Source organism: Lepisosteus oculatus, chromosome 6, assembly GCF_040954835.1.
Source record: "Lepisosteus oculatus isolate fLepOcu1 chromosome 6, fLepOcu1.hap2, whole genome shotgun sequence".
Lineage (NCBI taxonomy): Eukaryota > Metazoa > Chordata > Actinopteri > Semionotiformes > Lepisosteidae > Lepisosteus > Lepisosteus oculatus.
This window is the reverse complement of record NC_090701.1, coordinates 51,543,573-51,557,123: the sequence shown is the minus strand read 5'-3', so window position 1 is coordinate 51,557,123 and position 13,551 is coordinate 51,543,573. Positions and strand designations below refer to the sequence as shown.

The 13,551-nt window shown below is 39.1% G+C and overlaps 1 protein-coding gene across 9 annotated transcripts in view; it reads right to left on the bottom strand.

Moving 5' to 3' along the window:
• The window catches only part of LOC102690480 (centrosome and spindle pole-associated protein 1), a 39,849-nt gene that overhangs the window by 22,065 nt on the left and 4,233 nt on the right, over positions 1 to 13,551 (bottom strand). For 7 of the 9 annotated variants that reach the window (XR_011189938.1, XR_011189939.1, XM_069191546.1 and 4 more), the window contains 8 exons: positions 10,313 to 10,409; positions 8,111 to 8,214; positions 7,907 to 7,930; positions 7,242 to 7,322; positions 4,583 to 4,681; positions 1,453 to 1,841; positions 767 to 859; positions 421 to 522 (listed from right to left, as the gene is read on the bottom strand). Coding sequence is in view for 7 of the 9 variants with exons in the window: in XM_069191546.1 (XP_069047647.1) it covers positions 421 to 522; positions 767 to 859; positions 1,453 to 1,841; positions 4,583 to 4,681; positions 7,242 to 7,322; positions 7,907 to 7,930; positions 8,111 to 8,214; positions 10,313 to 10,409 (989 nt within the window). In the remaining 2 variants the exon portion in view is untranslated. The remainder of the gene's footprint in view (positions 1 to 420; positions 523 to 766; positions 860 to 1,452; positions 1,842 to 4,582; positions 4,682 to 7,241; positions 7,323 to 7,906; positions 7,931 to 8,110; positions 8,215 to 10,312; positions 10,410 to 13,551) is intronic. The other 2 variants (XM_069191550.1, XM_069191551.1) reach the window with 1 other exon arrangement.

The window sequence follows — 13,551 nt, the reverse complement described above, 5'->3', positions numbered from 1 at the left end:
ATACCATCAGAAACGTAGTTCTATTTCCTATCAAGATTTAGCCAGGCCTTTACATTTCATGTGTCCTCTTTTCATTGTAGGCCTACTAATCTGCAAGTAAAGTTGTTTAAACATCCCAATATCTAGCTCTTAAAGCACTTCTGATGAACTTTTTCCCCAAAACAGAGTATGAAGTCTGACTCATTTAAAAAAATTCAGTTTACAGTGAATAATCTACTAATTTTTGGATGATGTCTTCATAAAATGCTAAGGAATAAATTATCATACTAATTCAATTGAAGGTAGTAGTTCAGGTGGGTAGCTGTGTCAGCATGCATAGGCATAGGCTTTATTTTTTTACAGAACTTATTTTAACAGACAAACAAGAAACAAAAGCAGAAGTATTATCAATATAAAACCAGTGGAAAGAAATAACAGTACTTTGGTTTAGATGCAGCTGAAAGGGGTTTCCTATTCAACCTCTCCTTGTAATCTTCTTCATAAGCAATTGGAGCTTCTTTGTCCCTTTTCTCCCTGTACACTCTGAAGGGTAAACACAGTAATGAAATACATTAGCGACCCTGTTCATTTCGTAATTCAACAACATGCAGTAGTATCTTTGCTTATGAAAAGAAATATCAAAATTGAACAGTCCATACTATTATATAAAAAGGGGTCTAGTATGATTATTACAAATAACTTACAAATCAGATACAGCATAATATACAATGAAACATACAATGAAATAAAAAGCTACTTTTAGGCATGTTTGTACTGTAAATGGCACCTGTTTTCATTTCTGTGTCGCTGAACATAGTGATCCATTTCTGGATAATCATCATAGTCATCAATTCTTCTGTCTCTGAGCCTTGGCATGTCTCTGGAAAAAGAGAAATTAGTGTTCTCACGAGTAGAAAAATACCATTTAATATCTAATGCATTTACATATGACTTTGTTTAATCCCAAAACACTTTACACACAGGAGGAGGCCCATAACAGGGGAAGAAATGAGAAATTCTCAGTTGAATTAGAAGTAAAATTTAAGCCAAGAGCAGAATTTAGCTAAGACACCATTATAATATTTCCAAGGTGATCGTTAATCAGCATGTAGTCAGGACTTCAGTTTAAGGTCGTATCCAAAGGATCGCCTACAGCAATTCAGGCAATTCTGTACAGTGGGAAGAGAGGCACCTAGTGGTCAACTAACACCACCTACAGTAACAACCTGGTTTTCCTTAAGGTCTCCCAGCACAGTAGTAACCAGGCTCAGCCTTGCACAGCTGCTGAGGTCTGATGGCAGGCAATACTTTAGTCCGTGACAAAAAATGTGAATATGAATTACAAATCTAATATGGGGTTTAAAAGCTAAAGTCTGTATAAAGATAAAGAAAAATACATGCAATGACAGCAAGACCCTAAGAAGTCTGCAATGTAAGAAAGAATTAAAAATGTAAAGAGGTTTCAGTCAGTACCTCTCTGGTCTGTAGTAAACTCGGCGCTGCCTTTTCTCCACGATGCCAGGCTCTTCCCTCAGCCTGTGCCGTCTTCGCGCCTGGAGTTCGGGAGGCTCTTCATCGGAGTCGAGGTAGTGCTGAAAGTCCTCGTCGGAGCCGGGGTCGAGCCTGATGAGCCGGGGCCTCCTTTCCCGGATTTCGTGCTCCTCTTCCATGCGGCGGCTCCTGCCCTCCCCCTGCCTCCGGCCCCTCATCGGGGCCCCCAAGTCCTCCGTGAAGGTGGCAGCGTCTCTCCGCGGGGGGGGGTTCTCGCGCAGCACGGGGGCTCTCGGGCTCAGGTACACCTCGGGCAACAGTTCAGGTGGGACCTTCGGAGCACCAGCGCGCTCGACATCTCTGTCCTCATCCTGCAGTCACACGTGAAGGATGAAACAGGATTACTGCTATAGATGGCTATGAAAACCAATGGCTAGGTCTGGCACTTGCACCCCAGAATAATAATTGCCAGAATTTGCATAGTGTTTATGAGAATAATCCTATCACTTATATAGCACTTTTCTGGACACTCCACCCAAAGCACTTTACTACAGTTTAGTGGGGACGCCCCTCCACCACCACCAGTGTGTAGCCCCCACCTGGATGATGCGACAGCAGCCATAGTGCACCAGAACACTCCCCACACACCAGCTCTCAGTGGGGGAGGAGGACAGAGTGATGAAGCCAGTTCAGAGGTAGGGATTATTAGAAGGCCATCACTGGTAAAGGCCAGGGGAAATTTGGCCAGGGCACTGGGGTAACATCCAGACTCTTTTTGGGAAACACCCTGGGATTTTTAATGAACACAGACAGTCAGAGCCACGGTTTTAATGTCTCATCCGAAGGATAGTGCCATTTTACAGTGCAGTGCCCCCATCACTATACTGGGGCATTAGGACTCACACAGACCACAGGGTGAGCGCCCCCTACTGATCCCACTAACACCTCTTCCTGCAGCAACCTTAGCTTTCCCAGGAGGTCTCAGGTATGGGCCAGACTCACCTGCTGAGCCTGAGTGGGTTACCAGCTGGGGGTTGCAGGGTGATATATCTAATCACCCAAAGTATTTCACTGACAGGAGGGAACCCACTTAATTTACTCCTGACATGCAGTACCCATTTGGGGGATATCCAACAATCAGAGTATACTGGAAAAGCCTAAGTAATTTGAACGAAAACATACAAACTCCACACAGACTCAAACTCAAAATCAAACTCACACTCAAGATATTGGAACTTGGAGGCACCAGTGACAAACGCCACACCCCAACACCTCCAGAAATAAAGTTAAAATAGTGCGATAATAGGCTTTGCTCAGAATAATTCTACTATTTCCTATAAATTCTTTGCTTAACCGAAACCTGGCACAGACAAAACGATGGACTGCTGTTTAACCAACTAGCCCCCCCGGATTAAGTTTGTCTGACCTTCCGAGTGTCTCAGGCAGAGGCGGGGGCATCAATGTTATTTACAACCTTTCTACAATTTAAGTCCTATTACTATACCTCCACCCTCCTCCTGACTGATTTTAAATGTTTCTATCCCCCAATCTACTATCATTGCTACAGTTTATAGACCACCCAAACCCAGTGAAGCCTTCTTAGGTGAGTTTGCTGATTTACTCTCATTTTTATGCCTAACGTTTAAAAGGATCCTTATTCTAGGGGACTTCAATTTATACATTGACTCTAGGTCTTGCAGTCTAGCAAGAGCCTTCCTTTCTCTATTGGGATGTTTTGATCTTACTCAGTTTCTTTGTACTCCTACACATAAAGGACACACCCTAGATTTAATTATTGCAAAATACAGTTACTTGACAGTGCTCTTTTATCTACCCTTGACACCCTTGCTCCTTTAAAAACTCGAACCATCTCCTTCTCTTGCCCTGCCCCCTGGTACAACGATCATCTGCGATCTATGAAGCCACCCTCTCACAAACTTGAGCGCAGGTGGCGACTTCCTGGCCTAAATGTACATTACCAGGCTTGGAGAGATTACCTGTCTGGATATAAGGTTACGATAGAGTCTGCTAGATCCACCTACTTCTCTAACATCATTGAAAACTATGATAACAACCCCAGACATCTCTTCTCCACCATCAACAGCTTGCTAAAGCCAAACTGCCCCACCACACTACCTGCCTCATCACAACTTTGCAACACTTCTTAGATTTCTTTAGTTCCAAGATTGACAACATCCGGCATCACATTCTCTTCACTACACATCATTTCCATACCTCCTCCCTCCTTATCCAACTTTTCTGGTTCCCTTCTTTCCAGTTTCTCTGGAAAATGTTTTATATCCCTCAATAAACTAGTTACACATCTGAAACCCACCACTCACCTCACTGATCGCTGTCACTTTGTCTCTCTTAATAGGCATAGGTCTGAAATTGGTCTTGTTAAGTCTGCCCAAGGATATCAGAGAGTCACCTTCTCTAAACTCATTCAAATCCAGACTCAAAACTAAAAAAAAAAGCCTTTACTTAACTGGTTCCATTCTTCACCCCCCTGATTTTCTTAGTACCACCATCCTCAGTCTCCTCTGTATATTGTAACTGTTTCATCTTATGTATTCTTTTTATTTATTGTTGTCATTCTGTAAATCACTTTGAGAAGCCACCTTTAGAGGTGCTATATAAAATAAAGTTTATTATAAATTAGAAAAAATTGGTTTTCTTATTGGATAAACATTGACAGTATTTTAATTATTGCAAAAAGAACAAATCTTGCATTTGAGTGAGAAAAATGTGATTTTGGAGCAGCAAGCTACTGAAATGGAGTTCAGACTTTCTTGCAAATGTTTTAGAAGTTCACTTATATTTTGTATTCTTATCGTATATTACAATAAAACTATCAATAAATCAAGTTTGGAAAGTGAAGTGGATCAAAATATAGAAACAATCAACAGTAAGGCAATTAATATCTCAGCCTCAAGAAAATGTAGCCTCAAGCCACATAACAACCTCAAAAAAGTAACTTTATTAAAGTACACCTAAAGTGTTAGTCCTGACATGTCAAATCAAATGTCATAACATGTCAAATCAAAGTATGAATTCATGAATAAAACTGCAACCTTCACTCTGAAACTCAGAAAGATACCCATGAGATTACCTGAGACAAGTCCTTTGCTTCTCGCTTCAATGTGCTGTGCTCCTGCTGTCCCCTGAGAAACTGATTATACTCCTTGTTTCTTTCACTTCGCAATCGGTCCTGCAACAGAGGACAAACAAGGACATCATTTCCCAATCTAAAATGTTACAGAAAATAAAATCAATTATCTAACTCTTGCAATCTGCAACCAATTGATTTTGAAATAAAAAACTCTTGTAACCAGCTTTATTTAATCAGGATAAAAGCATTCAAGACAAACTGGACATCAAAATTCACTGTTTCCATACCTTTAACCTGGATTTGACAGGAATACTCATTAAGCATTTCTCATGGTCAGGAAAAAGTTTCACATTTAAGGAAAAGGCTTGTCACTATGCTTTTCAAAAATGATAAACTCCAAGCTCTAGTCCACTTTGTAATTATTAGAGTAACATAACAACTCATGCTGTATTTTGTTTTCCACTGAATGAAATTAAACCTTATTAGAATTAACCTGTAAAAATCATTAAAAATCCCGAATGAAAAAATCTAGATTTAGCACATTCTTACCTTACAAGCAGGAATATAAACTAAAGTTAAAATCAATGCAAAACAGTTGCTATGTTACTTATGTCAAATCCTTAATAAAATGATAGAGGCAAAATAGCACTACATTTCAGTGATTCCGCAAAATTAGAGAGTTGAATGAGCACCATGTAAGGTACAATCTGTTCACCTCTGTAATTTCACACCGCCTAGATAGATGTACACTGAAACCGTTGCTCAGTTACAGGCTTTCACAAACTCATCTGAGTGTTTGCTTACAACTCCCCTGACAAACAAACTTTATTAATATGACGGCTTCTATTCTAAAGCAAGCAACATCTTCTTTCATTTGCATTTATATCTGTGCCTCCATACGTACACCATAAGGAAAACTACTCCCTGTTCCATTTAGTATTTACAATCCTGCTATTGAACTTTTCAAAACAAAACCACAGCTGATTATGGTTTGAGTCAACGACTCCTTGCGATTTGGAAAAAAAGCTGTGAATTAGTACACTAACATAGTCAATTTTAGGATTTACTAAACACTTTGTACATGGATCCAGCCAGGCTGAAAGAGCTGATGTGTGGCATAAAGCCCTCAGTCTTAAATCAAGTCCTGCGTCCAGGGACTAAGCTTCAGGAAATCCTGCTCGTAACCAAGGAATTAATGCAAAAAATTATGAGTCTCTTAGCAACAGACCACCTTGACATTTTTGAAGGCGATACCATCAGTTCTTTCAAAAACAGGTGAATGAGATCTTCAGATCAATTAGATATTAAAAACCAAACCAGCTACAATGTCCTCCGAATGTAGTAAGTCAAACAATATTTGTGATTTACAGTCAATCAATTTGTACTTGTGATCATGCGATTAACAAACAATAAGTACATTGCAAATATAAATATCTATATATAGCCTATACATATCCAGTAATATACACAGATGCTAACAGGTCTTGGGTCTTGTTGACTTTATTTACTTTCTTTGCAGGTAATAGGATTTTGGTGCCAGTCAGATTCTGTCCATATTTTTCAGTTCCCTGGCGCAAAGTCTCATGGAATAACCATCTGGTATAACAGTCTTTCTGTGCAACGAGAAGCTGAGATGCCCAGAGTCTTGAGCATGTGCCACATGAGCAGTCAAACTGCTTACATTAAGACTATGCCGAAACTAGCTGTTATTATCTCTTCTGATCCTTTGCGGTTCTGCATGAAGAATGCCTTCAATCGGTTGTTTTAAAGTCCTTCAATGTAGACATAAAACTCAAACTACTCAATCAATAAATGAGTTCACAATAAGGGAGTACTGGTCGACTAGTGCAATCAGTGATTATGTGGAAGAATGAAGGGGTATGGTGCAATTACATGGACGCAGGGTGATCTGGGGGGAATTAAACTTACAGGTTCTGGTAAACTGAGTGGATTCCTGTAGGAGTTGTGCATAATGATATTGTATGGGTTGATGTCATTTATGTAATGTTCAATTTATTTTTAATGTAACCATTATTTGTAATGTTTACATGTTTTTGTATGTCCTGTGTAAAACAGTTCTATGTGGACACAAACGTCTGAGAAGTTAGCTAACATATTAACAAATAATTTGTATGCGTTTGAACCATTATTAAAACAACACACTTTCTGTTAAATTCAGCGATTTCAAGCGACCACAAAAATTGGGAAACTTCCACTTAAAGTGTAAAGTTAAATAGGCCAGACGAAAACGCTCTCATACTTACTGGGTGGTGCTTCACCATGCAGCCAACTTGAAATGATTCAAAACCAGCCAAGGCATTCATCAAGAGAAAAGGTGGAAAAATCTTGCACAGGCCAAGTTCATCTCCTCAGAGCACAGGGTCAGCCATTTTATATGGCGCCCCTGGAGCAGTTGGGGTTAAGGGCCTTGCTCAGGGGCCCAATGGACTAGGAATCCTCTACCAGCCGCAGGATTCGAACCGGCAACCTTCCAGCCACAGGCGCAGATCCTTAGCCACAGAGCCCCCGCACCACACCATAAAGCTCAGTAAATACAGTAATCCATAACTGTACTACTTTGGTGCAATACATAATACACCTTAACATGTTGGTGAATAAGCAATAAGTTCCAACCACAATGATAAGTCATACTGTCTACCTTTGCAGATCTTCTTTCGCCAATTGGTAGTGAAAGGCCCTGGGCGTTCACATCCGTCTCCCCGCTACTGTTATTTTTTTTCTAAAACAAAACAAAATAAAATTAGAATGCAGAGAAAGCAATTCTACAACGTTAAAATTTGGAAATGTAAAATCTTTGGTGAGGCATAAATATTTTAAAAATGCAATTGTGAAAAGTTTTAACAGACCATGATTTTGCTCTACATCATCAAACTTCAAAGGTCGATTTTATATACAAACTATGCCACTTTTAGATAAGCTTCTTTTTGTATGTTACCTTAGTAGTATACAGTGATTAGCTGTTGATGAGGCAGAAGTGTTTGATCCTCTGTGGTGCTTAAAGGATATTATTGTTACCAATTACAGAAAAACATCCGTTGCAATTTTCAGATCGCTTGTAAAGTAGCCCGACTAATCTGCTTGACTAAATTAGTGTTAATTTCAAGAAATTAAAATGTTGATTTAACAGAATAAATGAGTATTACCAATCTTAAGAAATGTAGCACATTACTAAATCTAGGATGCAAAGATTGCAATGCAAAGATTGCTAGAAAAGCAAATCTGAGTGCATAGGAATCAGTGCTCTTAACCAAACAGCTATGCTTCTAAAAAGCTACTCTTGAACAAGTTTAAAGAGACAGTTACCTTTCTTCTACCTCGAGTTAATTCCTGCAAGTTATTGGGAAAACAGTTTAGAAAGCAGAAAGAAATACTGTACCAACAAACATTCAGGAAAAATAATTAAAGCATTACAGTTCTAAGAAACAATTACTAACATATGTAACAGAATGACTTAATTCAGCAGAAAAAGATCCATATGCCATTTCCTAAGGGTTAGGTGCAGGTCACCTGAGCCATATAGCGCCTGTAATCCTGACGCAGCTCTTGTTTTAGCTTATGCTTCTTTCTCTCATAATCTTCACCGAGCGGCAAACTCAAGCCATAGGTCTCATCTGAAATACAGAAGAACAAATGAGAGGTGTTTTATACAGTTTTGTATGGGGGGGGTCATGAAAACCACACAGAGAAATAAATGCACCAGGTCTCTGTTGTGAACGAGTGCAATTGATAGCACAGTAGTTAATATTTGAAAAGAGTTAGGTTACTGCCAAAGGCATGCATCCCTGAACAGAAACGCAGTCGATGTGTCTTGAGCAATGATTGTTGGCACTGCTTCTAAGCCGAGTACATATAGTCCTTAGTTGAATTGGTCCCTGCTGCAGCTAGGCTGATGTGGCAGCTCATCATTCTTATTTTCTTAACTGGAACTGTGGACGGCAGAATGATTCCTCCGAGAAAGTTTAAAGGGGAACTGCAAAACTATTTTTATATTTCAAGGTTAGAAAGAATCAACATTAATGAGTGCATATCACAATGAATGTAAATGCAAGTACAATGAAAGTAAAATGTACACAGTAACATGTAAGACCTCCAAGCTACATCACAAAATTGATTAACTTTCCATGCATGTGCAGCGCTATCTTCTGCGATTCAGAAAGAGGCAACAATACTTCCAGTGAGCTGAAGCAGCCCTATTCCATTGTAAACAAACAGGCCTGTGAACACATCGCTTCTAATCCAAGAGAAATAATGCTCTCGACTTCGAGACTGTTTCGCTGACAAATACTACTTGTTTACTCTGCATGCAGATCACGTTGAAACATTTCTGCAGTGAAATGTCTGGTGCACAACCTGTAACTATGCACTCATATATGCCATTACATTAGTCATTACAGTGACTAGTGAGCAGGAAGGGCCATTTCACATCACAAGTCTCGGGAAGTCTCGCTCTCGCCCATGGTAAGAGCAGTGGGTTCTGACAAAATGGAGACTATACAGTATTTCCAAAAGATTACAATTTTGTACTTAATTCAGAAATTGTAAAATATTATGATACTGTCAATTAATTTAGTTTGTTAATTGCATATATCTGTAAAATCCAATGACTTCATATACTCTCTATATACACTTTTTATTGTTCACTCAGTTAGGCTAAAGAAAAATGTCCACAGTATGTAAACAATAAGAAATATTTGGACTCCAGGACTACAGTAGCAGCTCCAGGACAACAGTGAAATCCAAAAATGACAGTATCCCTGCAGGGTAGACAGTCCCATGGCGCCTGCAAAGGAACCACTAGGTCAGGCAGTAAGAGTGGACAGGGAGCCAATGGGCATGGTCATGGGAAGCTGACATGTTGGCCAGATAAACCTAAAGGATGGACACAGGCTTCCTTTCAGCCAGAAACCCCTTGAAGAAAACGGAATGACCAAAGGCAGGCAGAATACAGGATTCCAACCCCATTACAGGACAATGAAGGATGCATGACCACTGCTGAAAGCCCCAGGCTGGATAGTGCCAATCAGACAACAAACTCCTAGATGCAGAAGGTCAGGGTAAAGATCCCCTGCACCCCTGCCTTGATAAAAAGGTTCTAGCACAGCAGGAGTTGCCAGGGACAGCAGCCCAGGAGCTGGATCAAAAGCAGGAACAACAGATGATGAAATACTTGTTTAGAGAAATGTCATCAGCTCTTGGGGTCAATGCCAAGCTGTGCTTCATTACAATGATCTCCCCAAAGACAGCGGCATAATTTAATCTTCCCATAACACTTTTAGACACATTCATGCCAGCATTCTTCAAGCAAGTCTCTCAAGCCCTGCCTGATATACCAGGCCATGCTATCAGGCGTGGATGAGTGCGTTTGCTCAGTTTTATATTTGGTGCTACACCACACCAAAGGACAACGAACAAATATAATGAGAACAAAGACTGATGTTATCAGATACTGTTGAAATCTGAAGTCAACAAAATCAACGCTTGCTATACTTCGATACTAATTTGAAACCTGTCTATCATGAATACCATGGCTAATGTCACTGTGCTCAAAAGTATTTCATCATTTCAATTTGTACTTTAGTTGCAAACTACAGTCAGGCCTATATAGTTGGTCTCACCTGGTCCACCAAGGTAACCAACAGTTTTAATATTGCCCTCCTACCACCCCTTCCTTAAGGTCAATAACAGAAACACCTTGCTATGGGACATTACCTTTTCCATGCTCGTTCTGAGGTTTCTGTGGCGAGGACCACTTGTAAGGAGGAATATTTTCCTTAATCGCAGAGTTGTACACATTGTCAGCCTTTGTCTGGAAAAAAAATAAAATTCAATTATTCACAAGAAAAACTAAAAACAAAATAGGTTTTCATTTCAGCCATATAAAATCCACAAATAATTTCTTCTCTTGTTCCTAAATAAGGCATGAGCGACACCAATTTTAATAAACTAGATGATTTCCAGACTGTTTCCCAACTTTCATTTAACACTCTCCTGAGTGTTTTCAGCATAGCCTGATTGAACGTAATCCTGCAGCTACTGTGCTTTGTAAAAGTATTCAACCCCGTCCAATTTTGTGGAAGTACAAATGATGCATGCACTTTAAAAACGTGTATTAACTGCAAGAAAAACTTTGAAGCTTTAATTGAACATTTTCTGATGGCAAAGTCAGCAAATATTGCATATCAGATGGACATCATTGGAAGAAGGTGAACATCAACAGGCAAATTGTAAATTGTGTTTCTGACTGAGTGACTCACCACTGGTATTTAGACAGAGAACATCAAAAGTCCAAATGACAATCAAATCAGAACTAGACATGTATAACTGCAGAATATCACCTACTAGGCCTATATATTGGAGATGCCTACGTTTTCTTTCTGCTTTACGTAAAACAAAAATCAAACAATCAAAATCAATAATCATAATTGATTTGGATACTCACTTAGCACACTGCTAAACTCATCCAGGACAAAGCACACTGCTCTTCCTGTATCATCATAACCTTACACCCCTGCAACTTGATGTTTTCACTCACATAGATGGTGAGTCACTGCAAGCTGGCACAAAGATTGCTAAGATCTGCACAAAACTGGGGATCATAGTCAAATTAATTCTGCTATGCCTCTTACAAAACGTGAGGATGTTTGGCAGTGCCATTGATTCTCTTGGCCTGCTGGTGCAGATGTTTTATTTATGGACCCGCATGGAAGGCTAAATATAGTACAGCCTAGCTGCAGTCTCTGATAGCTTCACAGTCTCTAGCACAACTTCAGCTCAGTCCTGTCCTACCCTCTTTCAACTAAATGGATTTTTAATTTCTGGTTAGGGATTCTATCTATATACTCATTACACTTGCACCTGATTCTGCTCTATCAGAGATGTATAGTGATTTGGTTTGATATGATCCTGCATATTACACTTATTTCTGTTTTCTGCACTAGATATCCACTTCAGTACAAGCAAAAGAGAAAGGAGACTCCTAGCTCAGGACAGCTGGATCATTTTCACTGTTAATAAAACAGAGAATCACACCCAAGCCAAAATCAATTTTAATTTTCATACATTACTTTTAGTGAAATCCATGCATGAGCCATACTACATTAAACTTGAAATGGATCAAACTGCTTTGTTTGATCGAGCATCCACCAATTTATCGTAAGTAAAACCACTAACATACCCTGGCTTCATTTTGCTTCTATTATTTCAAAGTATGGCTTTCTATTCCAAAGCAACAAGAAAAGGCATAATTCAAACACTGAAATAACATCAAGTCGTTCTAGTCGAATCAGGACAGATCATTATATTTGTGAAGGATTTAAACATACCTTTTATGGCTGTTGGCTAAGTGTCTTTGTGAGCACACAAGCACTGATTTTTAAAAACAATTATTCCCTCTGAAGCACAAAGAAGTAAGAGAAATGTAGAAATAAAATAATGAGATTGATGCCTGGGTACAAATAGCTTAATAATACATAAAATTTTATTTTTTTAATCTATATATAAAAAAATCAACAACAATCAAAACCATTCAGTAAAAGGAACAGCAAAAATGGCACATATATGCATTTAGGAACAAAAGCAACTCATAAATAAAACAAGCATATAACCATTTCTCTGCACAGTGACCATTCTGCAAAACATGCTTTCCAACAACCCAAGAGTTTCCGGATACTGTCCTGGTAATGCACTGAAAATGTTAAGGCCTGCATATAAATCAGTTTCAGAGACCATCTCTCAGGTGTTTACAACGTCACTAACTGAAAGGGCCAAAAGCTGGAGAGCAGTAAGGCTGGATAGTAGGGTAGAGGCTGAAAGTGCAGGCAGTACAAAGCGCTGATAAACCCCACTGCAGGGTGCCTGGAGTCAGCCATGAGTGTGACACAGTGCAGTGCTCTGGAGAACTGTGGAAAACGAAGACAGGGTGGGAGGTTTCAAATGATATTGCAAGTGTTAATTAATAAGTCGTTATTTAACATTAACTCTGGAATTTTCCATATTAATATTCATATCTCATTATTAAGTAACTGTAGTAATCCGATTTATAAATTCATGCAAAGCGCTATCTGCATCTATTTGACTTGTTTGCAAGGAAATTCTCCCAAGATCCATGTTAATTAGTATGCCAAAAACAATGTATTTGCGAACATAATCTAATATGCCTACACTACCAAATTATAACTATAGATGTACCATTTTTATCACTAATATAGATCTGATCACCTTGAGCAACCATATATTTTTTCAACATATAAAGAGAACCCCATTAAGTCTTGAAAAATGAAAGGCCACTATATGACTGAAAATCTAATGAAACATGAGAAAACGTAATTCATACAACTGGATAAGAATTAATGTTTCTGCATTTTTTGTCTACTTTGTGCCTGTCACCACTGTAAATCAACCCCGACGAGGCACTGTGCTTTTCAAATACACTAGTATTAATAATAACAAAATGTGTAATTGCAGGCAATAAATACAAAGAAAATAACACATGGAGTAAGAGGGATCTCTTACAGCACAAAGCAAAGATCCACATGGAATGAGCAAATGTTGCTCTTTCTCTAGTTTAAAAATGCACAGCAAGATTACACAAGTGACCTGCTATTGGACACCATTTTTCTTATATTCACCCCACATGCATGTAAAACGTTAGCATACTGCTCAGGACCTACAACTAACATCGCTGTGCTTATTAATCACAGTGGTCCAAATGAGCTTAGTGTGAGAGACTAAACTGTTTGACATGCTCAATAAAAGTGGCAAGAGGTGTAATGTCAATGAACTATGAGGATCAAGGTCCTGTTTCCATTACATTAATTCGGAAATTTCCTGAGCAATTTGTTTTCCTAACATTACTGAGCTGTGTAGATAAACATCCCTTGCAGCCAAGGCTTTTACTGGAAGACAAGTTGGCTAAAATAACTACCGTTTAAGAGTCCCCAGCGAGATGC